This window comes from Tasmannia lanceolata, unplaced genomic scaffold, assembly GCF_043159265.1.
Source record: "Tasmannia lanceolata isolate RefF3 unplaced genomic scaffold, GAP_Taslan_0.1 ptg000006l, whole genome shotgun sequence".
NCBI lineage: Eukaryota > Viridiplantae > Streptophyta > Magnoliopsida > Canellales > Winteraceae > Tasmannia > Tasmannia lanceolata.
In genome coordinates this window covers 5,152,553-5,179,873 of record NW_027518683.1, presented here as the reverse complement: position 1 = coordinate 5,179,873, position 27,321 = coordinate 5,152,553, and the positions used below count along the sequence as shown (strand labels likewise).

Here is a 27,321-nt window from a genome sequence, read left to right as displayed (position 1 = left end):
GCCCCCTCTCCTTCGTCTCACTTCTAACCGGATATTGCATCATGGTATATAATGGCTTTCCTAGACGTGTCTCAATATTTCAAGGTGTTTTTTCCCGTATAATGGCTCTTTGTTAGGATTTAGGCAAGGAATCCACGCCTTGCTTTTCGATTTTTTTCTTTCTTTTCTATTGATTTCTTGCTGGCCTCCTTTTGTAAGAACTAAGAACTACAAAGGACTTCTTCCATCAGCACAATCCAACTCTCTGGTTCTCTCTAGGGCTGCTTGTATGTAGAGAGAGTTATTTTTCATGGAAAATGAATTTTTCAGTGTTTGGTTTTCTCAGTTCCCATGAAATTATTTTTCCGAAAAATAAAAAAAATTCCCCATTTTCATGGAAATTATTACAAAACAGTTAACCTTGGAATATTTATTCAATGTGAAAAGATTACAAAAATAAAGAATTTTCTTTGTTTTCAAGGAATATCTCTCTCTCTCTCTCTCTCTCTCTCTCTCTCTCTCTCTCTCTCTGGGTGCTTGTAGTAGGTAGGGAAATATTTTTCATGAAAGACATATTTTCCAGAGTTTGGATTCCTCATTTTCTATGGAATTAGTTTTCCAAAAAAAAAGAAAAGAATTTTACTTCGTTTTCTATGGAATTAGCGCACGTGCGTGGTTTAGACCGTTAGAGACGAGGGCACAACACAACAATCTCCTCCCTCGCCACGTAGTTTCTATTTCCACCGTTAAGCACTTGCCTAGTTTTAGACCGTTGGAGGTGGAGGCACAAAACAAGTATCACTCCCTCTCCAAGCAGTTTCTATTTCCATTTTTGACCCCTCTCTCTCTCTCTCTCTCTCTCTCTCTCTCCGCCTCAATACCATCTTCCCATCTCTCCATCTGAAATTCAAAACCCTAATTCCTTTCCGATTCTTCGCCAATCGTCCTTTTTTTGTGCCGTAGCCGATTTGGTTGTAGGGTATCTCGTTGAGGGCTTTACCGGGAGCATAAATTCTGCAAAAAACATACGGAGAAGGGTTCGATTTTGAAAACTTTTTAGGGTTTCTGGGCAACGAGGTTCGAATTGAATTGAATGTTTATTTCGCCTGGGCAGAAAAGGGGAGCGATCAAGCAAAAGCAAATAATCCCTTGAGTTTGGGGGATCTGCTTCGATTGTGAAAAGTTTTTAGGGTTTTTGAGCAAGGTTCGAATTGGATTTAAGGTTTATTTCTCCATGAATACTGGGCAGAGATTGGGGGATGTGATTCTTGCAAATGGCCACAAGAATAATTGAATCCCACTAGAATAATCGGGATTCACGAGCGGCTCTTCTTCTACATTAGTCTCGCCAAAGTAAGTTCTCTTTCTCAGTAATTCCCTTTGTAGAAATTAGGGTTTCTGCAGAACATTTTCTTTCTTTTCTTGATTCCTACTTTCCCTGAATCTTGGCTAATTCGGTATTACAATTTCTTTTTGTGACCTATTATATAATCTATCTTGTAAATTGCTGCGAATTTTGATTTGTTATTTTTTCATATAATCTTCTCCTAAATTTGGGTAAATAATTTTAAGACTTTTGAAGCTTTCTTGATTGATATTTCGAGTATAATTGTCTGTTTTTGAGTTTTGAAAGGGAGATTTTAACTTCTCTTTATCTCTAATTCCCTTTTAGAATTAGGGTTCTTAACCATTAAAAAAAAAAAAAAGGTTTCCTAACCCTAATTCCCTTTTAGAAATTAGGGTTTCCTCAGCATAGATGTTGCCTTTTCTGGATTCCTTCTTTCTTTGAATCATGGCTAATCTGTGTTATAATTACATTCTTGAGACTAATTATAATCTTTATCGTAAATTGGTTCGATTTTTTATTTTTTGATTTTTTATGTTCCTGGGTAAGTAATTCGAGGACTGTTTTAAGCTTTCTTTTCCTTGAAGCTATCAAAATTAGGCAGTTCTTTTCCTGGAAATGATGGAAGAAAATGTTCTTGATAGATATTACAAGTATAATCGTCTAGATTCGTTCTTAATACAACAAACCTAGATTTCTTAGATTTGTTTCTCGATTGATGGAAGGTAGAAAACTGTATTGTTTTTTTTTTCTATTTGGATTTTATCGGTCCATAGCAAATGATTTGATGTGTTTTTAATTTAGGGTTTCAATTTGTTTTTCATCGTGTCGATTCTAAATTACGGCTTCCAAACCTGGTAGTGTTGCGTCTCTGATTTCTGTTTCTCATATATCTTTATTTCACTTAAGTTGGGTCTTGTAACTAGTGGCTAGTCTGGTTCTCCAGTTTTTGAATTTTGCTGTTTTCTTCTTTATGAATTGATTTTTCTTTCTGTTGATTAGGGTTTTGAGGTGGACGTTGTTATTAATTAAGGTTTTATGTGATTTTCAGACGGAATTTGAAGATGGCCAGTGGGCTTAGTGAATCTGCAAGCAAAACCCCACGCCAAAGATCTTCTTTCCTCGGGTGTACAAATGGCTCCATCTTCATGTACATTCACAAGAATGCCCGGTCTGTAAAGCAATATTCTTCTTTGACTCCTACTCAACTAAGAGTATCAGATTGTTCTTTGACTGCTGTTGTTTTTTATTGGTATTTTCACAATCATTTCTTCTTTTATTTCGTTGGTAATGTGGTTGTTGAAACTTGAAACTTGTATGGAAAATGGGAATTTTTAATGCGTTTATAAATTTCATAAGGAAAATGATATCAGCACAACCATGTTTTAATAGTTGCATGGTCCAGCTTGTCTTTTCTCTTTAAACAGGGGGTTTTGAGAGCTTTTTGGGAACTGTAGTAACATTTTGACAGCTCTTTAAATACTAAAAGACAAGATGCTTTAGTGGAAATATAATAACATGGTAATACTTCTACTGATATTATTTCCCTTTATATAAACTCCATTCTTAGGTTTAGTTTTAATTATTGTTAAGAAATTTCATGGTGATTGCTCTGCCCTTTGTTTCTAGGATGTGCCATCTGGGGATCATTTATCATCTGATGTGAACTGAATGTTTTCCTAAACGGCATGCAGTATGTTCTCTTTATTTTGAACCTTCACTCTATGTAAAGTGATGGCGATCATCTACCAATACGATATTTTTTGCTGTTTGAATGATATTTTTCTCTTTGAATATTCTAGCACACTCGTAGACTAGAAAAGATCCAATGTATGTTCCATATTGTTTAGTAGCATAATGGCATTTATAGCATTGGTTTTGGAGGTGTTTTCTAGTTTTTCACTTTTTCCTCCAATTGTAGGCACAAACACAAGATATGATGATCACTATAGTCAATGCCATTAACCAAGTCACCTCCATGAAATTTGGGCATTTGGCTGCTAAGCTTTGGATGCTTTGCTAGGGTTTTAGGCCATTGCCAGTTGGATGATGCCAACTGGGTCGCTCTTGTATTTAGAATAATCTCTATTAATTTACAATTTTACATGTCAATTTGAAGCTATAAACTTTTGTAATTAGTCTAATTGGTTATAATTAGCAAAAAGTGGGTATAATTTACTCTTTAGTACGAGTAGCAATGAAAACACGCTGAATTTCAATGCCACTGATGTGAACGAAGATCATTAACAATGACTACCCTGATAAGCAATGACTATTAGTTTGAGAATGAAGAGCATTAACAATGACTACCCTGATAAGCATTAGCATTTGCATGCTTGTTTGTTGGTACAAGAACTAAATGTGTGAAAAAATGTATCTAGAGTTGACTTCTGGTAGTGGTAATCACTATTCGTTGTGTGTGTGTGTGTGGGGGGGGGGGGGGGGGGGATACTGCAAGATGCATTCATGCTAAGCTCATGACCTTATTAATATAGGCTTACTGATAGGGGGTATCAAGATTACTGCTAGGGAAGGTTTAAGATTTTTTTTGTAGGTTACCTGCGATCAAACCTGAGACCTCAAGGTTGAGGAACAGATCCTCAACCATTGAGCTATAGGCCCAATCCCAAGGAAAGTTAAAGTTGCTAGGCAAAAGACATACTTTCTGTGATAGGAAGGAGGAGCCTTCTATTCGTAGTAGCTATTATTAATAGAGCGATATGCTCATGGGATGAGGAACCCGATGGCCTGTCTTATTCAGTCTATGTTGATCTTTCACCCCTTCCCTAAACAGATGCCCTACCTGATATATTACATATCATTCCACTAGCCCGAGAATGGGATGAGTTTGATGGCGTAGCTTATTCAGTCGAGTGGATTTGATATGCAATTGCTGCTTCCTGAGGGCGACGTTGATTCCCTACCTGATCGTCAAGTGGACAGGAGTTTCTCGACTGTAATTCCCATGAGCAATAAATAAGCTCATGGATTCGAACTCATTGTATGTTGATCTCACCCACGCCATGTAAACGGATGCCCTACCTAATCCATTTCAAATCATGCCTCTAGCTGGGCTTGAATCCTCGTAACTTGAAGCAACTCATTGAACTACCGTCAAGTAGTTCAATCGAGTGGACAGGAGTTCCTCGACTGTAATTCCCATGAGCAATATGGTCATGGATTTGAACTCATTGTATGTTGATCTCACCCATGCCGTAAACGGATGCCCTACCTAATCCATTTCGAACCATGCCACTAGCTGGGCTTGAATCCTCGTAACGTGAAGCAACTCATTGACAGGAGTTCCTCGAGTGTAATTCCAATGAGCAATATGCTCATGGATTTGAACTCATTGTATGTTGATCTCACACGCATGCTGTAAACGGATATGCCCTACCTATTCCATTTCAAATCATGCCACTAGCTGGGCTTGATTCCTCATAATTTGAAGCAACTCATTGAACTACCGTCAACTAGGTAGGAGTTTCTCAACTCTTAATCCCTACAAAAAATTAGGCCAATGAGAAACATTTTTGCATATAGGATGCTCCAATTGTTTTTTCTCTTTGATTTCCCCCCTCAACTACTTTGAGATGATGGGTTGTGCAACAGAAAGGTCCATGGATTATATTTTTAACTATTTTAAATGTAACATTTTACTTTATAATTTTTAGGGTTTTATGGTGCCGGTGCCTGCAATTTATTATTTTTATACTTTTAGAATTTTATTTTTCATTTACATTTGTTACTTCTTTAATTTTTTGTTGTTTTTCTAGTTTCTTTATTTTTTTATTGTTTAATATTTATTAAATGTGTGATTTTCATATTTTTTGAATTCCAATTCTTTTAGATTTTCTGATTTGTTGTTTTTTTTATTAGTATTCCAAATTTTAGAATAATTTTTGGTCTCTATTTTTATAATTAATCGCTTGGGTTCCTCAGGGCCTTGTGAAGCTTATAGCTTGCTGTAGCAGCCACGTGATGATTCAAGTTCGTGTGGTAGGTGTAGAATTCAGTTCACTAATTGTGAAACGGTTAATTACTCGAATTTGTTGCATACCTGTGTAACGCTTTTAGACCTTTTGATTTTGTTGTTTTTTTATTAGTATTCCAAATTTTATAATAATTTTGGGTTTCTTTTTTATATTTTGTCACTCCTTTTGTTTTTTAAATTTATCTTATCTAATTATAACATTTTTATGGTAATTTTAATATTTTTTGTGTTTTGTATTTTGTATTTTAATTGTTTATTATTATTTGTGCTTCTTTGCATTTGAAATTATTGGTTAGTTTTTTGCTTTTGGTTAGTTTCTTGCTTTTTATATTTTCATGATTAAGAGTCTTTTACTTTTATGTTTTTATTGTTTTATATAGTAATTTTAATTGTTTCTTTATTATTTTTATGACATTTGAAATTTATCGTTACTTTTTTTTTTTGGTATTTTCATGTTTAAGTGTTTTTACTCTTATGTTACTTGTTATGGTTTTCTTTTGTTTTTTATATTTTCATACTTTAAGTGTTTTTTATTTTTTAATTTTATGTTGTTTTTATTTTGCTTTTTTATATTTTCATATTTAAGTGTTTCTTTTTACTTTTATGTTTCTTTATTATTGTACTTATATTCTATTTTCATTTTGGAAGGTTCTTTATAACCCAATTAGATTCATAATCTTTCCGTTTTTATTAGTTTTATATTTTTCTATATTTAATCTATTTCTTTAAAATTTTACTCTATTATTTTATTTTCTATTACCATTGAAAAAAACAATTTAAAGTTTTTACTTATTTTTTGTACTTTTAAATTTTATTTTTTGATTACTATTTGTTGCTTTGTGTTTATAATTACTTTTTTTTATATTCTAATTTTAATATTATTAGTTTAAATTTTGGTAGTTTGGTATTTTTGTACTTATAAAAATTTATTCTTCTTTTACATTTGTTAGTCTACACTTCACACTTCGATTTTATTTTATTTCATTTTATTCACACTTCGATTTTGTGATGTTTCTAGAATTTTTTCTAAATGATTTGTTTTTTTTTATATTTTGTGTTCTACTAATAATATATTCATTTTATGTTTTCTTGGAAGGTTTTTAACATGTATTTCTTCAATTATGTTACAACTTATGTTTTATTGACGATTTTTTATGTTTTTTTCTGGACTGTTATTAATGGTTGTTTCCTTTAAATATATTTCTTATGTGTTTCATTATTTTTGATCATTCAGGAGATTATTGTGACAATGCAAAAAACGCAAACGTGCAATAACATATTAATATCAAGAATTCTTATAAAGTTATGAATAATAACAAAACTTGAAAAGTAAAAAAATTAAAAGTATCGTAAAAAGGGGATGCATAATATTGAAAGTTATAATAATGTAAGAAGTATGAAAAAACGAAATCGATGCACAAAAATAGTTAAAATTCTAATAAAAATTACAATTAAATAAGACAAAAAACACAAATGCGTAACAGACGAAGACCCAAAAATTGTTATAAAATTTCAAATACAAGTTAAACATGAAAATAAAAAATCTAAAAGTATCATAAAAAGGATACTTAATTTAGAAAATTAGAATTTAAAATTAATGAAAAATGAAAATTGGCAAAATAATTTTTTTTTAATTTTCTCAGAATTTTAAATTTTAATTTTTAAACTTTTAAATTTTATTTCTAACCTCTATGAATGGTGTAAACTTTACATTCTTTTTAGTTATGTTTTTAGTTCATAATTTTTTTTGATGTTTTAACAATTATTACAAGATAGGAAATATATTAAAGAAATAAAATTTAATAAAAGCAGTTGATACTTAAACTAATAATATTAAAATTAAAGACTAAAAGACTTAACCAAACAAACATAGAAGAAATATGTTTGTTAACTAGGTCATATTTCTTTTATGTTTGGTTAAGTTTTTACATTTTTACTTTTAATATCGTTAGTTTTTTTTTTAAATTGTTTTTCCTAAATTTTATGTTTATATTACATTTGCTATTTGTAATAGTTATAAAAATATCCCATGAAATCATGAAATAAAAAAGTAACTAAAAATAATGTAAAATTTGATGCCATTCATAGAAGTTAAAAATAGAATTTAAAAGCAAAATAATTAGAATTTAAAATTATGAAAAAGTTAGAGTATTTTATTTTGTTTAGTTTCATTATTCACTAAATGTATGATTTTCATACTTTTAAATTCCAACTAATCTATATGTTTTTTTGAAGATGTCCAACTATCTTTATTATTTCCCCCCTTTACGTTACTCATGTTTTTTTGAAGATGTCCAACTATCTTTATTATTTCCCCCCTTTACGTTACTCATAGAATTTTTATTTGGGAGATGATATTTTCACCCCTCTTGCATTACGTGCACACCCCCCTTATAACCTGATTTGACGTGAAAAGTGGGCAACTTTATGTCAAATCACGTTATAAGGGGGGGGGGGGGGGGGCAAGTACTGCAGGGGGGGGTGAAAATATCATCACCCTTTTTTATTTTTGTAGTCTTATTAGTATTCAAAATTTTATAATGACTTTTGAGTCTTATTTTCACATTATAATGTTTTAGCAAAATTATAAAAATATGTGCTTTCTTTTCTATTCCACACATTCTTCTGAATGATAAAATACTCAAAAGTTTTAATTATAATGTTTTGATTCAAGATACTCTAGGAATTATTGCGACTTTTTTTTTGCGATTTTATTTGTTTTTTTCTAGTATAGTTTGGTTGCTCGTTTTTTTTCTGTCTTATCTAATTATGACATATTTATCATTATTTAAATTATTTGTGTTTATATTCTATTTTTATTTGTCTTTTTTTTTTGCATTTGAAATTAATTTTTACTTTTAAAATTATGTCTTATTATTTTGTCTTTTGGCGAATAATATTTCCTTGTATTATTGATATTTCATGTTTTCTTTGTTTTGTTTAATTTTAACTATTTTATTTTAATTTTGTTTAAAATTTAAAAGTTTTATAATTTTTACTTTTTATGTTTCATTTTCTAACCCCATTTGAAAACGAAGTTTTATTTTTCTATTACATTTATTTTTTAATGGACATTTGTTGCTTTGTATTTATAACTTTCTTTGATTTTTTTCCTATCTAGTCGTATCTCCTTTTGTGATTCTGTAATATTTCAAATTTTATAATAATTTTGGGATTTTGTTATATTTTGTTACTCCTTTGTTTTTTCAATTTATTGTATTATATTTCCTTATGTGTGAATTTATGAAGCTTTTACTTTTATATTTTTAAAGGGATTTGCTAGGGTCCATCGCAAAAGGCATTTTGCAGCTGGTCTACCGCATGTTAGACCAGCCGCCTCGTGAATGAAGACAACAGCTTTTGTGTCTCCATTCACGAGGTGGCTGGTTTGAAATGCGACATACCAGTCGCGAAATGCCTTTTGTGATGGACGCGAACAATTCCCATTCTTAAATGTTCTTTTTGTCGTATTATATGTATGTATTTTTTTTATTTATCTTTTAGTTTGAACAATTAGATTTATTTTTTTCTTTTTGGTTTTTATTAGTTTTCTATCTTTTTATCATTTTTAAACTGTCATTTTATTTAAATTTTGATTTTGTGATATTTCCAGAATTTTTCTTAATGATTTGTTTCTTTTATGTTTTATGTGTCTTATATAATTTCCTATATATTTTTTGTTTATTCTTATTGATTTGTTTCTTTTATTTTTAAGTATTTTATATTAGAGGAATGATAGAATGAACGGGGAACCCTTGCAAAAAACCGCTTTCAAGGGTTCCCCGATTGGTCAGTTTCATCAAGTGCATTTAAGATGGCGCTGAAAAAAGTGGATGGCACAGAAAAACGGAAACGACTTTGACTTTTGCTGAAACTGACCAATGGGGTTTGATTTTTGAATGCGCGCGCCCCCCTTCATTCTATCATTTCTCTTCATTTATATCCTATTTATGTTTCCCCTTCATTCTATCATTTCTCTTCATTTATATCCTATTTATGTTTTATTTATTTTTTTGAAGGGTTTTTATATTCTTTTTAGGTATTTTATGTAATCTTTATTTTGGAATGTTCTTTATAAACTCATCTAGATTCATTGTTTTTTTTTTTGAAGGGTTTTTATATTCTTGTTATTTATTTTTATGTAATCTTTATTTTGGAATGTTCTTGATAACTCATCTAGATTCATAGGTTTTCACTTTTTTTATCGGTTTAATATTTTTCTGTTTTTAATTTATTGCATTTTATTTACACTTTGATTTTGGGATGTTTATGGATTTTTTTATTTTTTTATTATCAATTTGTTTCTATTTTATTTTTTAGGGTTTTATATAATATTCTTTTTTTGAATGGTGGTTTTATATAATATTCTATATATATATATATATATTTATTTATTTAATTTAATTTTAGAGGTTTTTTATATTTAGATTTAAAGAGTTTTCCTTTTTCTATTTTGGTCTTATATTTTTTATTTTTCAAACCATATCATTTTGTTTGTTATCTTTTTTGCGGGGTCTGGAGAGGGCTAGATGTACGCAGCCTTACTTTGCAGAGAGGCTGTTCCGTGACTCGAACCTGTGACCACCAGGTCATAATGGAGCAACCTTACCGTTGCGCCAAGGCTCGCCCTCTCGGTTACTTTACATTTATAATGATCTCTAATTTTTTGTGTTTATTATTATTATACTGCTAAAATTTTGAGGAATGCTTGGGTCAAGAGCTAAAGAGTCGCATGAAAACACACGAGCAAATGATTAGAACACACATAACTTTAAACTTCGAAAAGGTAAAAGATCCACCCTTTCTTCTGCATACTCCCTCCTCTTTTCTCACCACTATTCAAAAAGGTAACACCTCTCTCTCTCTCTCTCTCTCTCTCTCTCTCTCTCTCTCTCTCTCTCTCTCTCTCTGTGGCATTCTGTTTTGCTTCAGTCCTTTAAACCTAATTCCTAGCATCAAATTCATCTTTTAATCTTACAGTGACAAAAATGATCCATGCAGACGAACCCAACTAGTGTCAGGATTAGACTTAGTCAATTTGAGCCGAGTAGATCCTTTCACCTTCTTCATGAAAATTTTCTAAAGGATTCATTAGCTGACTCAACTAGTTTGGGACAAAGGCTTAGTTGAGTTGAGTTCAGTCGAGCATTCATCTTATAATCTTACAGTGATGTTTAAAAAAACCTAAACTAGTGAAATTACCCCATGTTTTGGGACTCCCCTTGTAATAAAGAGGCTAACACATGACTCCCCTTGTAATAAAGAGGCTAACACATTCCCCGGAGTACTGATAGGATTTCAAAATCCGTCTCTAGAGATTTCAAACAAGATTCCTGTTGGATACTCCTCGTTTAATTTCGAGAAAATACGATAGCGGTAGTACAACGAGTGTTGATAGGATTTCAAAATCCATCTCTAGAGATATCAAACAAGATTCCAGTCGGATACTCATTGTTAAATTTCTAGAAGATACGATAGTGGTAGTACAACCAATTTAATTTCCATTGACCCACTTAGATGAAATAGAAAGTGTAACTAGACCAAAGAAGAGAAGAACGGGATCTGGCTAGGGAAGTTTTTCTTGTGTGTAGTGACGATGATGGTTTGTTGGTCGAGCTTGTAAATTTGCTGCGAAATCGTTTCGGACATGAAGTTGGATCGATGGACCAATTCAGAGATTAGCTATTGGCCTGCATTTGCAGCCTCTGCAATGCCATCTGTGGCTACTACACACTATCCTGAAAACCCATCCAATCCACCTCCATGGGGGCATACTCACTAGCCTACAAGCCCACATTCGCCATGGTGGCATGCTCACTAGCCTACAAGCCCACATTCGCCATTGTGGCATGCTCACCAGCCTACAGGCCCACATGCTCACCAGCCTACAAGCCCACATTCGCCATTGTGGCATGCTCACCAGCCTACAGGCCCACATGCTCACCAGCCTACAAGCCACCCTTTCCCCATGGCTAAGCCACTTTTTTTAATGGCATCCGTTGCCAAGCCATTGAAACCTGTCAGTTCCCAAACCCGTATGTTCTTTACTTGGATATCAGGGGTCTCATACCAGGGCTTAGCAGTTCCCAAACCATCTGAGTTTTGCTGCATCAGTACTACCAGCCTACAAGCCACCCTGTCCCCATGGTCGAGCCATTTGTTTTTTGAATGGCATCCATTGCCAAGCCATTGAAACCTGTCAGTTCCCAAATCTTTGTTCCCAAACCCGTATGTTCTTTACTTGGATATCAGGGGTTCTCATATTGGGGGCTTAGCAGTTCCCAAACCATATCGGTTTTGCTGCATCAGTACTACCTATTTCTTGTGCAAGCTCCATGCTTACCGGGATCTTCCTCTATGGTTATAAGTGGTAACTTACCTCGGGTGTCTAGCGCAGTCAATGAAATTTCACAGCCATTGAAGCTTTTTATCAAAGAGAGGGAGGGAGAAAGCGAGGTTGTGTGTGAGGGGAGAGAGAGAGAGAGAGAGAGAGGTTTTACCTGTTGACCCGATTATGGAGTTAAATCCATTAATAAAAGAGGCAAATATGCGAAAGAAAATGGACAAATCTTTACTTTTGGTAGTTTAGCTGCTTGTCCCTAGCATTCCTCTTAAATTTTATGTCTCTCTCTCTCTCTCTTGCTTGTTGTCTCGCCACGTCTCTGGTTTTGAATGAGGAGCAACTTCGCCCGCCTTCAAAGATTCAAGAAGGTATGTCATTTTTCTTCCTCATATTTCCCACTTTTCTTCATCTTCTTCTTATATGTTCTTGCAAATCTTCTTAGTTTTGTCCCTCTTGTTATTCCAAATTTTCAAGTTCTTAGTTTTTCCCCTCTTCTCCCAAATCCCGAGTAATCCAGATTCGTAGTGAAACATGGAAAAATTGGTTTTATCTTCGCAGTTAAAACAGTTCCTAAATTTGATGTCATGGGATCACGGCCTGAGGCTAATAAATCAAAGGCTGATGATGAAATTTCAGCTGTAGTGAATACCAATGAGGACAAAAGACATGAAATATAACATTTAGTACGACTGAAAATCTCAAGCAAAAATGTCAAAATAATAGACCGGGATGAATTCACGCTTCAATGTGCCACACATGCAATGGAAGAGAGGACAAAGGCAATACAAGAAGATTGTTCCAATAATAAGATACTCAGAAAATAACCCGGTATGAATCGGTTTTATCTTCGCAGTTAAAACAGTTCCTCAATTTGATGTCATGGGATCATGGCCTGACGCTAATAAATCAAAGGCTGATGATGAAATTTCAGCTGTAGTGAATACCAATGAGGACAAAAGACATGAAATACAACATTTAGTACAACTTAAAATCTCAAGCAAAAATGTCAAAATAATCGACCGGGTTGAATTCACCCTTCAATGTGCCACACGTGCAATGGAAGAGAGGACAAAAGCAATACAATAAGATTGTTCCAATAATAAGATACTCAGAAAATAACCCGGGATGAATTCACCCTTCAATGTACCACACATGCAATGGAAGAGAGGACAAAAAGAATACAATAAGATCATTCCAATAATAGATACTCAGAAAATAATCTAATCAATAATGATGCCATCAAGATTAATCGCAAAAAGTAAATCTAAGACCGATGGCAATTTGTTGGGGGGTGAGGGGGGGGGGGGGGGGTTATAACTTTTACAACTATCGCAGCACTCTCACTTCCTCGCATAGGTGGATTAGTTCACATTAAATGTTAAGTCGAGATATTCTCCTTATATTCTAGGTTTTCGAGGCACAACACAGATAGAATAAATTTCCTCTCTTTTGACCAGACGACCTAATTGACCAATGTCTCACTTCCTCTCATAGGTGGATTAGTTCACATTACATGTTAAGTCGAGATATTCTCCTTATATTCTAGGTTTTCGAGGCACAACACAGATAGAATAAATTTCCTCTCTTTTGACCAGACGACCTAATTGACCAATGTCTCACTTCCTCGCATAGGTGGATTAGTTCACATTACATGTTAAGTCGAGATATTCTCCTTATATTCTAGGTTTTCGGGGCACAACACAGATAGAATAAATTTCCTCTCTTTTGCCCAGACGACCTAATTGACCAATGTCCACAAGTAAGCAATAATACGACAGTAGATTTTCAGTAATGTGGTAACTTGTAACTTACCATCTGTATGAATACTTCAAGTTGTTTGTCAAAGATACATAGAATTGCTTTGATTTGATTAATGTAGCAAAAATTTCAGTAAGAAGCATAGGATGCACCTACTCTACGCATGAGCATGTGCTCCCTAACATATGATATCATCAACCATACAACTAGTACATTCTACACATCCCTAAAGGTTAACAATATTCAATTGCATTATAAATGATGACTCCTTAGTCAATTGAAGTACAAAAAAATATTACTAATAGAAAGCAACAAATGTTTGCAATCATTCAAATCTTATCATAGATCTCAAAAGTGTATCTCTTTAGATAAAACATTTTAATGAATTCTAAAGATCTTTTATGACAAGTTTCTCATTGCCATCTAAGCACCATAGAGAATTGTCTTATGTTAATACAACGAATTAAACTTTTGAAATGCATTATCTTTTCTTCCATTAATTGATATTTTATTTGATATTCTAAATTGCATAGATCATAGGGTTTAGAGCTGGTATGAATTCAGCTGGATTTCTGTTCATGTTTTTTCGTTAGTTACTCCATTTTTGCAATTTCAATTATGTCATTCTGGATATTAGTGTTAGATTGAGACTGATTTCCTAATGAGGGTTTAGAGCTGGTATGAATTCAGTTGGATTTCTGTTCATGTTTTTTCGTAAGTTACTCCATTTTTGCAGTTTCAATTATGTCATTCTGGATATTAGTGTTAGAGTGATTCAAATTAATAGATTGAGACTGATTTGCTGATTATTCTGTATTTTTTTAAATTTTAGTTGCTGCATTACATTTATTTTAGAGCTAACATTTTTCTCAGCATGTTTATGCAAATAGTAGTTGTCTTTTCTTGCTAAGCTATATGAAATATAAAGCTTATTGAATTCATCACTAAACTGAGATAAAAAGGTTCTGAATTGATTCGTCACTATAAATAGTAGTTGTCTTTTCGAGGACCCAACAAGTCACTCAATTTGAAATTTTCAATGTTTTCAAGAGTTGGCGAGGATTTCCTAAGCCGACAACCTGACAGCATGATCTTAATTCGAGGGTAGCAACTCATGCGATACCACAAACAGATAGCTGTAAAATCAGTTCAATCGAAACTTTCAATGGTAGGGTAGCAACTTCATTGGCTAATTATTTTGGTAGGGAAAACAAATCTTACACAAACATGTCCATAAAACAAAAGAATCGTTAAGAATATGTTAGTTTTGATTTGTTTTCTTCATAATCTTGAGAGTTGCCCTGTTTTCCTAGAAGTAGAAACCAAGAAATGAGATGCACTCATGCGATCCCACAAATAGAACACTAACAACAAGGGAAATAGGGAGTGTGATAAGAAAATCCACAAACAGATACTAGAGTTTCCTCTATTTTTTTCATAATCCATATGAACTCCCCCTCCTTGAACCCAAGAAATGAGATGGGCGATGTGATCTTCGAATAGAGCTGCCCAAACATGACTATTTGTCTGATAAGGTAATGCCCAAACGTGGAGAATTTTCTTTATTTTCTTCGTAAGCCCTGAGCCCTCCCAAGTTTTATTAGATCTTCAAAACCAAGTTTTCTTCTACTCAAAGAAATGAGTCGTCCTTCAATTTCTGTTCAGAGAATAGAGCTGCAGAAACATGGCAAAACTAACCACTAGAAATAGGAGGTGTCTAATAGAAAATGCACCGACATAGAGTAGGGTTTTCTATCTTTTCTTCATATTCCTTGAGGACTCCTATCTAAGAATATGTGGGTTTTGCTTTGTTTTCTTTATAAGCCTAAGAGTTGTCCTATTTTCCTTGAAGTAGAAACCAAGAAATAAGACGCAATCATGCGATCCTACAAACAGAATACTAACCACAAGGGTTATAGGGAGTGTGATAAGAAAACAGTTAAGTTTTCTTCTATTCAAAGAACCAACATCTTTAGAGAACCACATATCCATGTCCTCGAAGGGACAATCTTCTTTTTTCAACCAAACGCCTTTAAAGTCTATGGTATTAAGTTCGGGCAGAAGGACAATAATAGCTTCCCTGAGAGCTATAGGGAGAACACATACATCTTCACCTATGCTACTGACCTCCATCAGCCAAGATTTTAGAGAACCGCATATCCATGTCCTCGAAGGGACAATCTTCTTTTTTCAACCAAACGTCTTTAAAGTCTACGGCATTAAGTTCGAGTAGAAGGACAATAATCGCTTCCCTGAGAGCTATAGGGAGAGCACATACATCTTCACCTATGCTACGGACCTCCGTCAGCCAAGATTTTACCCGATTCCAATCTTCCTCAACGTTCTCTCTTAGCCAAGCCCAAATTCCTCTCTGCACCCCCGGGGATTGGTTGGAGTTCTATCCGTTCCGTCCAGATTTCCTCATTGACGAATAGCGGGTCGGTCCTCCTATTCTTAAGAATACCGTCCTCATTGGCATCATTCATACCTTCCTCTGAGTTCTCGTCGCACGAAGGAGGATTTTCCTCCTGTAGATTCTCTGCCTCTACTCCCTCCCTTCTAGAATTTTCGAGTATCATCCCTTCCCTTGCTTTTGTTTGCCCCTTAGAAACCATATTTCTCTAGTTTGTTGTTTCCCTAAGATTCCAAGCATCCTTAGACCATATTTCTCTAGTTTGTTGTTTCCCTAAGATTCCAAGCATGCTTAGACCATATTTCTCTAGTTTGTTGTTACCCTAAGATTCCAAGCATGCTTAGCCCATATCTTTTTACAGACCATGCATTCGGTCTCCTCCTACAGTTTATAAAATAGCATTTGGAGCACCTCCCCAACCCCAAGCCTTCCTTCCTCTTCCTAGTAGCGATATCTAATCTCGTCTCTCTGCGACTTTTCTGGTATGCCATGGTTGACTCATTCACTCTGGGAATCTCCATCCTCTGGTTTCTATTTGCTTCCTAATAGCTTGTGCATTACCTTCCTTCCCTCTGGTGCCAAACATTTCTATCCATCGGGCATTCTATCCAAATCTGTGGTTCCACCTCTCGCAGGTTTCTCTCCAGCATCTCAATCATATGCCTAAATCTGCATGATGACATTTTTTACTTATATGTTTATTTATTATTCTACTTCTATTCTTTTTTTTATATTTAATTTTCATTTTGAAGGTTCTGTGTAACTCAATTAGATTCATAATTTTCATTGATAATAGAAAGGCATTGGGGACCAGGGGTCCTGTCGTTCTGCTTTACAAAATCGATAAAACTGGAACGGGCATACCCGGAACTAGGGAAAAGTATAGACTCATAATTTTTTCCTTTTTATCTGTTTTACATATCTTCTATGTTTAATCTATTTCTTAAAATTTTACTATTATTTTATTTTCTATTACCATTATTTATTTTTTAATTATTTTAGAGTCTTCTTTGTTTTGTTAAGTTTTATTTTTTATAATTTTAATATGGGAAATGATATATCCGTTCCTTCTGATCGATCACCAGGAACACCCCCTATCAGTGTATCAGTGGCTAAAGAGGGGGGTTGTTGTACTTATGTCAGAAGAATTCAATGCCCCTGATTGCCACAAACATTGACGTTCCTAGTGATCAAAAGGGGCGGATATATCTCTAACCTTTAATATTATTTAGGTTTTATTTATTAGAGTTTAATATTTTTGTACATTTTAAATTTTATTCTTCTACTACATTAGTTACCCTACGATTTTAATATTTCATTTTATTTACATTTCGACTTTGTGATGGTTATAGAATTTTTTTTAACGAATTGTTTCTTTTATATTTTGTGTTTTACTTTATATTCAATTTATGTTTTTTGGAGGGCTTTTCCATATATATATTTTTTAATTTATTCCTTTTCAATTTATGTTTATTTTGAGGCTTTATACATATACAAACTCAACTCAACTCAACTAAGCCTTTGTCCCAAACTAGTTGGGGTCTGCTAATGAATCCTTTAGTAAATTTACACATAGGGTTTTTACATATATTTTTTTTAATTTAATCCTTTCAATTTATGTTTTTTAAGGGTTAGTAACGATTTTTTTATGTTTTTTGGAGGTTTGTTAACAATTTTTTTATGTTGTTTAGGGTTATTAATGATTTCTTTCTTTTAAATGTATTTCTTGTATGTTAAATTAATTTTCATCATTTAGAAGAACGTTTGCAATAGAAAAAAAAACATAATATAAAAACGTTATATTTAAAAACATTATTCAAAATATAAGAATGTTTGCACAAAAATATTCAAAATTTCAGTAAAAACTTTATAATTAAACAAGGTACAAAAACAAAATATAAAACGTTATATTTAAAATGAGGCATAGAAGAATGAGCAACAAAATATAAAATTCCAAAAATTATGATAAAATTTCTAATACTGATAAAATAAGGGCGGCCCAGTGCACGAGGCTCCCGCCTATGCAGGGTCTAGGGAGGGCTAGATATACGCAGCCTTACCACCACTCCTGCTTTGCAGAGAGGCTGTTTCCGTGACTCGAACCCGTGATCACCAGGTCACAATGGAGCAACCTTACCGTTGCACCAATGCTCGCCCTCTTAAAAAAATTCTATTACTAAATAAAGTATAAAAAAGGGGATACGTAAAATTAATAAAAAGTAGTTTTGAGGCAAGCTGTTTTTCAAAAAAAAAATACAAAAGTAAAAAATTGAAAGTATCATAAAAGAGGCTATGTAATATGAAAATTTATCATTTTAAAGTTAAAAATTATACATGGCAAACAAAAAACAAAGCACAAAAAGTATTTAAAACTCTAAAAAAAAATTATAATTATTGTAAGAAACAAAATAAAACATACAAAAATTGTTATAAAATTTTGAATAGAAATAAACCTATAAAAATTCTAGAAATATCATAAAAAGAATACTTAAACATAAAAAAATCGATTTTAAAAGAATGAAAATTATACATTTAGTGAAAAATAAACTACACAAAAAAAATTTAATCTTTTTTTTCCAAATTTAAATTCAAAATTTTATACTTTTAAATTTTATTTTTCAATTCTATGAATGGTGTAAAGTTTACATTCTTTTGAGTTACTTTTTTATTTCATAATTTTATTAGATGTTTTTATAATAATTACAACATAACAATGTAACAGAGAAATAAAATTTAATAAGTAGCTAATAGTTAAACTAATAATATTAAAATTAAAAACTAAACATTTAACCAAACATAGAAGAAATATGTTTGTTACTTAGGTCATATTTCTTTTAAATTTGGTCAACTTTTAGTTTTTAATTTTAATATCATTAGTTTAAGTTTTAATTGTTCCTATTAAATTTTGTTTTTCTATTACATTATTATGTTGTAATAGTTATAGAAATATCCAATGAAATCAAGAAATAAAAATTTAACTAAAAATAATGTAAAATTAGATGTTATTCATAGACGTTAAAAATAGAATTTAAAAGTATAATAATTAGAATTTAAAATTATGAAAAATAGATTTTTTATTTTTTTGGTTACATTTTCACTAACTGCACGATTTTTATACTTCTAAAGTCAAATTTTCTATATTATTTATCCGTTTTTATGATTTTTTTATAAAATGAAATCCCTTTTTTACAATACTTTAATAAAAAAATTACTTTTTATTTATTTTTTGTTACATTTTCACTAACTACACGATTTTTATACTTCTAAAGTCAAATTTTCTATATTATTTATCCATTTTTATCATTTTTTATAAAATGAAATCCCTTTTTTACAATACTTTAATATTTTTTTAGTTTTTGTAGTTTATATGTTTTTTTTTTCAAAATTTTGTAGTAACTTTTGAGTCTTATTTAATTGTAATGTTTTTAGCAAAATTATAAATATTTTTCGTGCTTTGTTTTCTGTTGCACATATTCTTCTGAATGATAAGTACTTGATGCCTTGTTGGATTCAAGATACTTTAGGATTAATTACGAGAATTTTATCAGTTTTTTCTTGTACTATCGCAACTTTACAATGTTTCTTCTATTAAAAAAATTTCAATATTTTCAACGAGTTTTTTAAACACTGCACTCATCATATGAAAATGATTTGGGACGCTATATTGGGACAACCTATATTTCCACACCTTGCATATAGACCAATCCTCCTGCGAAGCCTGGCTCACATGCAGCTTGCGCATTCAAACAGAGGCTGTCTTGGTCTAGAATCCCTCCCCCGACATCTTTCTAGAACTTCGTCAACAAAAGAGGAAAGGAAAATGCTAAAAGGAACATTATGTTTACACTCCTTCGTAAAAGACATTGGGCGGACCCATGATTTGATAAAAAAATCATATGTTCGGCAAATTGCTGTTGAGAACACCTTGATCAGATGATCCTATGTCCTTGTTCCATCAAGCCTCATTTAGAATTCTGTCACGATAGTTCAATACTTATGATTGGACAATACACAGCATTAGCGACCCTGTACTTTAATACTTATGACTGGACAATACTCAGCATCAGCGACCCTACTTACACTAGAATTGAATTTTTTCCAAGGCTTCTTGTGGATAAATTAAAGAAGACTAAGATGACAACGAAACAGCTTTACGTGACACCCTCAACGGCTTTTGGTACCAGCAGATATTTATTTTTCTGAATTATTAGAGCACCTTCTTATCAATGTAGCTGTGGGTACATCCATGCAAATGAATCAAATTAGCTGATAGTTTAATACATATGATTGGACAAAGCACAACCTTAGCGAACTATTCAAAAAATGAACTAAAAAAATGCACAGCCTTAGCGACCCTATAAGTATCATTGGAATTGAAATCCAAGTGGTGTATCTAAGTAATTGTCTCTAATGGGCCTTTTTCAATTGGCTTCTTTTCATTGGTTGAGAAGGGGGTTTAATGTTGAACTTGCAGGAGGAAATTCTCTGCATTGATTGTATTTCATCGCCAATCATTTGTTCCTGGTTGAGAATAAGTATGCCCAGAATTCCTCTGATAAGATATGATGCTTTAAGATTCCAACCGAGAGAGTCCATCCGCCATATAAAGAATGTTTGGCTCATGGCTTTAGCAAACATATATGCAATTTGCATGGTGGTAGACATGAGAATGTTACAATCCTGGTTGCAAGCTGTAGCTTTTCCTAGATGAGGGGCAATCGACCTCTATATGCTTATACATTTGAAAGACCAAAATGGATTCACTGCTTATACATTTGAAAGACCAAAATGGATTCACTCTTGCTTGACTAGTATTATTGTTCCATGGAGTAGGAAATTAAGATGAATGCTCAAAGTTCTGAGTAGTCATTTGCAATTTGCATGGTGGTGGACATGGGAATGTTACAATCCTGCTTGTAAGCTGTAACTTTTCCTAGATGAGGGGCAATCGACCTCTATATGCTAATACATTTGAAAGACCAAAATGGATGTACTCTTGCTTGACTAGTATTATCGTTCCATGGCGTAGGAAATTAAGATGAAAACTCAAAGTTCTAAGTAGTCATTTGATCCATACGGTAACTCAATGTAATTGATGTGAATCTGCATTTGTCTTCTGCACTAGATAATGCAATGAACAACAATTAAACATGATCGTGTGTGGACTGCATGAGTACCAATTTATTTTGGCTAAAAAATAAAAGAGTTTTGGGAGACCTGCATTCCCAAATTAATTTTTGAAGTTGAATGAGAAATGAGAATTAATCCCTGAGTTATCATAACCACTAATTAATTAGCCGTTAACATAGTGAGATGACAAAGCTTGTTGAGGTTTGTCTTTATTAATAATGAATTATCAAATGAACCTTATCGGAATTGTTCTTCATCGATACTAACTGTCTAAAAAATTTCAAGAAATTGTACAAAGTTGGAGCAGGAGCAGTTTTGGTGCAACTTGTGTGTATGGGAGAGGGTGCTACTAATAAAATCCAAGAATTGGAATGCTTAAGATGTTTAAAAGGAGCAAGATTGCAGCTCTAGTTAAAAATCACTCCAACCAAGTTTCTAACAATGACCTTGGGACCTCCTTAACCCATAAAACACTTTCACCAATTTGATATTTCAGTTTAGGTCTCTTCAGTGTGTCTTGGGCCTTCCCAAAGATTTACCGGCGAGTGCACAAAGTAGTGCATTGTGATCATTCTTACAATATAGGTACATGGCAACATAGCTTATGGAGTTCTCTGATATATGAAAAGGGACTAAGCAACACCAGGTTCATTACCATTAAGAGAGAGAGAGAGAGAGAGAGAGAAGAAAAAGAAGAACAATACAAGATTCATTGGATATGATGTGTAGGGGTGGTTATTCGGTTATAACCGAAACCTAATAAACCGAAATTTGATAACCGAAATAATTTTGGTTATCAAATTTCGGTAACCGAAACCGAACAGATTAACAATTTGGTTATTGTGGGAGAAAAAGAGGGAAAAAAGGAAAATCTCAGTTTGGATCGGAGGGCTAGGATTATCCAATCGAAATGAATTTTTGAGCACAACCTAATTAAGTTGTGATCAATCAAATGGACAGTTTTGATCATCCTACGGAGTGCACATATAGCTCTTTTTTTTTGGAAAAAAATGGTTTTCATCCATAATTTCGGTTATTCAGTTAACCGATTTTGTTTTTTGAGATAATCGAAAACCGAAACCGAATTTCCAAAAACAAAAAACCGAAACCGAACCGAATCGACCGAACCAATTCGGTTCGGTTCGGTTCGGTTATTCGGTTATAACCGAATAATGAACACCCCTAATGATGTGGAACCAGGCATTTCACTGTTGGCCGGGATTTGAAAATCCAAGGAATGAATTTCTATGATTCCTCTCATTCAAAGACAAGGGGGTTCTAGTGTCTCACATTATGGCAATGGTTTCCTGGGCTCACCCATAACTTCTCATTTATGGTGGCATGGAGTCCATATGGTGTGGCACCCATTATGTAGATTATGTTTACTGTCATTGCAGCTTGAATGGATTGCCGTCTAAAGGACTGCACTTTGATGTTATCTATTGCAGTATTGCCTATATTTTGACAATATGAAGAAATCAGGCATTTCACTGTTGGCTGGGGTTTGAAAATCCAAGGAATGAATTTCTATGATTCCTCTCATTCAAAGATAGGGGTTCTAGTGTCTCACATTATAGCAATGGTTTCCTGGGCTCCCCCATAACTTCTCATTTATGGTGGCATGGAGTCCAAATGGTGTGGTGCCCATTATGTAGATTTTGTTTACTGTCATTGCAGCTTGAATGGATAGCTGTCTAAAGGACTGCACTTTGATGTTATCTATTGCAGTATTGCCTATATTTTGACAATATGAAGAAATCACTGATTTAAGTATATGTACTTGTTTACTTTTCACGAGTTCATAGTTTTTTATTTTCCTTTTGCTGTCCCATTAGCATTTTAGCAAGTTAGTTTTGAGATAATTCTGTGAAGAAATTGCAATTTGGCACATACATGTCAGTTTAGTCGTCCAAGTTTATTGGCAATTAAATTTTTTTTAATGTTTCATTAAATAAAGGGGGCAAATGCTGGGGGACCGGGATGGTCGAAAACAAGCCAAGCAAAAAATAGGAAAAAACAGAAGTATCAAAACTCGAGGGAAGAAAATCAAAAGTCTCCAGACTTGGAGATGTGGGTTTGGTTTGGTTAACTAGATTTTTTAACAATATTTTGAAGATTAAGAAGATAGAATCAAGCTAATGAGTCACACCATGAAGCTTTCGGAGAGGGTAATTGCGCATAGATTAAGAGTAGAGACTAAGCTGTCAGAGAATCAGTTTGGCTTCATGCCCGGACGATCGACTATGGAAGCTATCTTCTTAATTAGGCGGTTAATTGAGAGATTTAGAGAAAATAGAAAGGACCTTCAGATGGTTTTCATTGATTTGGAGAAAGCGTATGATAGGGTTCCTAGGAATGTTATGTGGTGGGTTCTTGAAAGGAAAAAAGTGCATACTAAATATGTTGATGTGATTAAGGAAATGTACAATGGAGCAGTAACTAGTGTCAGCGCCACGGATGGCACTTCTAGTGAGTTTCCAATCACAGTAGGACTGCACCAAGGTCAGCTCTAAGCCCTTATCTTTTTACGTTAGTTATGGATGAGCTTACGGAAGGGTTTCTAGGATGAGGTGCTGTGGTGTATGTTATTTGCAAATGACATAGTATTAATCGATGAAACCAAAGTAGGAGTAAATGCTAAGTTAGAGTTATGGAGAACTACTTTGGAATCCAAATGTTTTAGACTAAGTAGGACTAAGACAGAATATATGGAATGCGACTTTAGTAATGTAAGGAGGCGGGATGAGGATGTAGTAAATATGACTGGACAGGAGGTACCTAAGAGGAATATCTTTCGCTATCTTGGTTCAATTCTACATGAGGAAGAAGAGATTGAAGAGGATGTTAACCATAGAATAAGAGCAGGTTGGTTGAAGTGGAAGCTTGCCTCAGGAGTTCTTTACGACCGTAAAATCCCTACCACAAGTTGAAGGGAAAGTTCTATAAGACAGTTGTGAGCCCAGCCATGCTGTACGGCTCAGAATGTTGGGCCACCAAGAAGCAACATGTGCATAAGATTAGTGTAGCGGAGATGCGAATGCTTAGATGGATGTGCGGCCACACAAGGTTAGATAGAATTAAAAATGAAGACATTCATAAAAAGGTGGGGGTGGCACCAATTGAGGAGAAGATGAGAGAGCACCACTTAAGATGGTTTGGGCATATCCAACGTAGGCCTTTGGATGCTCCGGTGAGAAGAGGCGACTCGTGCGAAATTGATAGAGTAAAAAGAGGTAGCGGCAGACCGAAAACGACTTGGGTAGAAACAGTGAGGAAAGACCTTATAGCTAGGAACATAACAGAGAACATGACCTCGGATAGGATAGAATGGAAGAAAATGATCCACGTAGAAGAACCCAATTAGAGCCAGGATTAGAGCCAGATAGATTCGTTTCACATTCTTCATGAAATTTTTCTAAAGGATTCATTTAGCCGACCCCAACTAGTTTGGGACAAAGGCCTTGTTTAGTTGAGTTGAGTATAGCGGGCAAAACTAATCAACATCACTATTGGCAAAGTGCCCTACATGTTGGAAAGTCACTGGATAACCCTCGATATCAATCCAAAATCTCTTTGATCACATCGGCCGATCTCCATTGATAGTGCACCCCCTGCTTCATCCAAGGGATTGCGTCAAGGTCCTTGTAATCCGCCATGCGAATCCCAGCTAGCAAGGCATGTACTTCTGCCGCGTTAGCATCTGTTCGACCTAGTGGGCCGAAAAAAACCCACTTGGTGGGCACCATCCTTGTTGTGAGTAAGACCCCTCACGCTCGACAGGCATGGGTTCCCAATACGGGTTCTGTCAAAGTACAACTTAACCAACCCACTAGAAAGGGGCAGCCACTTCGAGGGGTAGGTTTAGTGGACATGATCCTACTCATGCACACCTCTACTGAAAGTAGTCTAATTGTGGATTCAGGCATAGCTCTAAAGTTTGGGAGGACTTCGGCCCAGTGCACAGTCGATTATAAAACTTGTTGTTGGTGGACATGATCCTGTTGTTGGTGGTCATGATCCTGCTCATGCACACCTCTACTCAAAGTAGTCTAATTGTGGATTCAGGCATAGCTCTAAAGTTTGGGAGGACTTCGGCCCACCCAATGCACAATCGATGATAAAACTTCTTGTTGAATAGAGCAACTCTTCTTAGCCGATCCTTTGAAGACCCCCTATTCCTTTCTTTCCCATATAGCCCAAAGTGAAGTGATAAGGGCCAAGAACCACAAAATCTGGCCCCTCCGTGGCCCAAAGGGGCAAAAGTTCATTCCCCAAATAGATTTGTAATATGGTCTGGGAAAACCATGCTGTGCCAAAAAAGTTTAGGACAAAGGACCAAATCTCTTGGGCCATCCTACAATGAATGAAAATGTGATCCGCCGTTTCTTCTGCTGAAGGCACATGGCGCAGCAGGTGATGGATATTTTAGGCCCCACCCTACAATGTATATCCATCACTGTCTTGCAGGTCCTCACATCTCATCACAGTCACAGTCTTTGACCTTTTTAACAGGTGATGGATATGTTAGACCCCAGAACTCGTCATTGTTTTATCAAAAAAGTTTAGGACAAAGGACCAAATCTCTTGTGCCATCCTACATTGAATGAAAATGTGATCCGCCGTTTCTTCTGCTAAAGGTACATGGCGCAGCAGGTGATGAATATTTTAGGCCCCACCCTACAATGTATATCCGTCACTGTCTTGCAGGTCCTCACATCTCATCACAGTCACCATCTTTGACCTTTTTAACAGGTGATGGATATGTTAGACCCCAGAACTCGTCATTGTTTTATCAAAAAAGTTTAGGACAAAGGACCAAATCTCTTTGGCCATCCTACAATGAATGAAAATGTGATCCGCCGTTTCTTCTACTAAAGGCACAAGGCATATGGCGCAGCAGGTGATGGATATTTTACGCCCCACCCTACAATTTATATCCGTCACTGTCTTGAAGGTCCTCACATCTCATCACAGTCACAGTCTTTGGCCTTTTTAACAGGTGATGGATAGGTTAGACCCCAGAACTTGTCATTGTTTTATCATAATTGGACTGTGATTAGATCCTTGAACATCCTTGTTCTTTTCTACAAAATATTCAAGTAAATTTTGCCATCATCTTACTGTAGATATTTCATGCAGAATGTTAGGTTCCTTGCCAATTTTCTTACGGAACCCGGGATTATCATCAAAAGAAACCAGGTGAGCACAAAACAATAACTGAGGCTCGAATGTCTTAAGAGATTATCTTTCTTCAGTTGTTTCTGTTTTCGTTTGTGCAGACCTGCATTAGTGCCAAAGCTCAGAGGAAGGTTGGTCGCATGATCAAGATAGCCCGAGCTTTTGGTTTGATGCCTTTCACTATGATGGTAACAATACAACTGTGGAAGATCTTGATGAGGGTTACAAGTTTGATGATTATGATTACACTCGTATTCCAGTTGATACCAACGCAAAGAAGGACCCCGTTCTAGATTTATAATTCCTGCAAGTTGACAACTCATCACCTTAGAATAAATACTAAACAATCCATGGGTTTTGAGGTGAAAGCTGAAGGGTAGTTTTCTGGAATGGAAACTTTACTGGTAAAGCATTATATTCAATATGTGTAATGGTGGATTTGGAAACAGAGAAGGTTAAGATATGAAGATAAACGATGGGAGAGAAGGTCAGACTTCTGAACTTTGATATTGTACAGAGGAGTACTGGCCCACCACCTGCATACTTATCTGTCTGGTAGGCTCCACTTTGAACAGGCTATGGTCCAAATAGTGCACCAGAGGAGCATTCCTAACTTTCCTATTTACCCATCAAATGTGAACTGTCCTCATCTTTGTTCTAATGATCTGCTTGTAGGCCACTGGTTGGATGCTTGGCCGCCATGAAAGTTTTTTCCATGGTGGGAGATGGATGAGGGTGAGGGAGGGAGAGAATTGAGAAGGCATAAGTGAGGAGAGGATGCAAAGCTGCTGAAAAACAGCGAAAAAGCAGGCCTGGTTTTATTTTATCCTTGCTTTATATCCCCAAAGAACATCCCCAATAAGAGAGTTATATACATGCAGGGTAGCAAATCCCTGGGATTTATTCAATCTAAAATTACATCATATGCCTACTTTAACAATAATCCAAACCATTTATCTTTTGGCCCATGATATGAGTAGGTTGTATCCCATAGATCAACTCTATAGTATGATCCTAACCCTCCAGCCTTTCTTTCGAGATAAAATAATCTAGCCAGGATAGGCAGTCCCAGGAATATCCTATCCATACATTGATGTTAACCTCAGTTCAAAGTTCAAAGTTCAAAGTTCAAAGTTCAAAATAGGGAAATGGGTGAGAATAACAACATAAGGGAGTGTAGG

At 34.5% G+C, this 27,321-nt stretch overlaps 1 protein-coding gene across 9 annotated transcripts; it reads left to right on the top strand.

The window, feature by feature from the left end:
* Positions 1 to 715: 715 nt before the first annotated feature.
* Positions 716 to 27,266, top strand: LOC143879391 (uncharacterized). Of its 9 annotated transcripts, none has more exons than XR_013251273.1 (6): positions 717 to 1,332; positions 2,376 to 2,495; positions 25,600 to 25,714; positions 25,840 to 25,961; positions 26,089 to 26,161; positions 26,242 to 27,266. XR_013251273.1 is itself a non-coding variant. In XM_077381752.1 (5 exons), the coding sequence occupies exons 2-5, from the start codon at positions 2,389 to 2,391 to the stop codon at positions 26,282 to 26,284; spliced, it is 345 nt and encodes a 114-aa protein (XP_077237867.1). In that variant the 5' UTR covers positions 720 to 1,332; positions 2,376 to 2,388; the 3' UTR covers positions 26,285 to 27,260. The 9 variants fall into 9 exon arrangements, 2 of the variants coding, with proteins under 2 accessions (XP_077237867.1, XP_077237866.1); XR_013251271.1 differs by having other exon boundaries at positions 718 to 1,332; positions 26,102 to 26,161; positions 26,242 to 27,263; XR_013251269.1 differs by having other exon boundaries at positions 716 to 1,332; positions 25,600 to 25,961; positions 26,242 to 27,265.
* Positions 27,267 to 27,321: the final 55 nt, after the last annotated feature.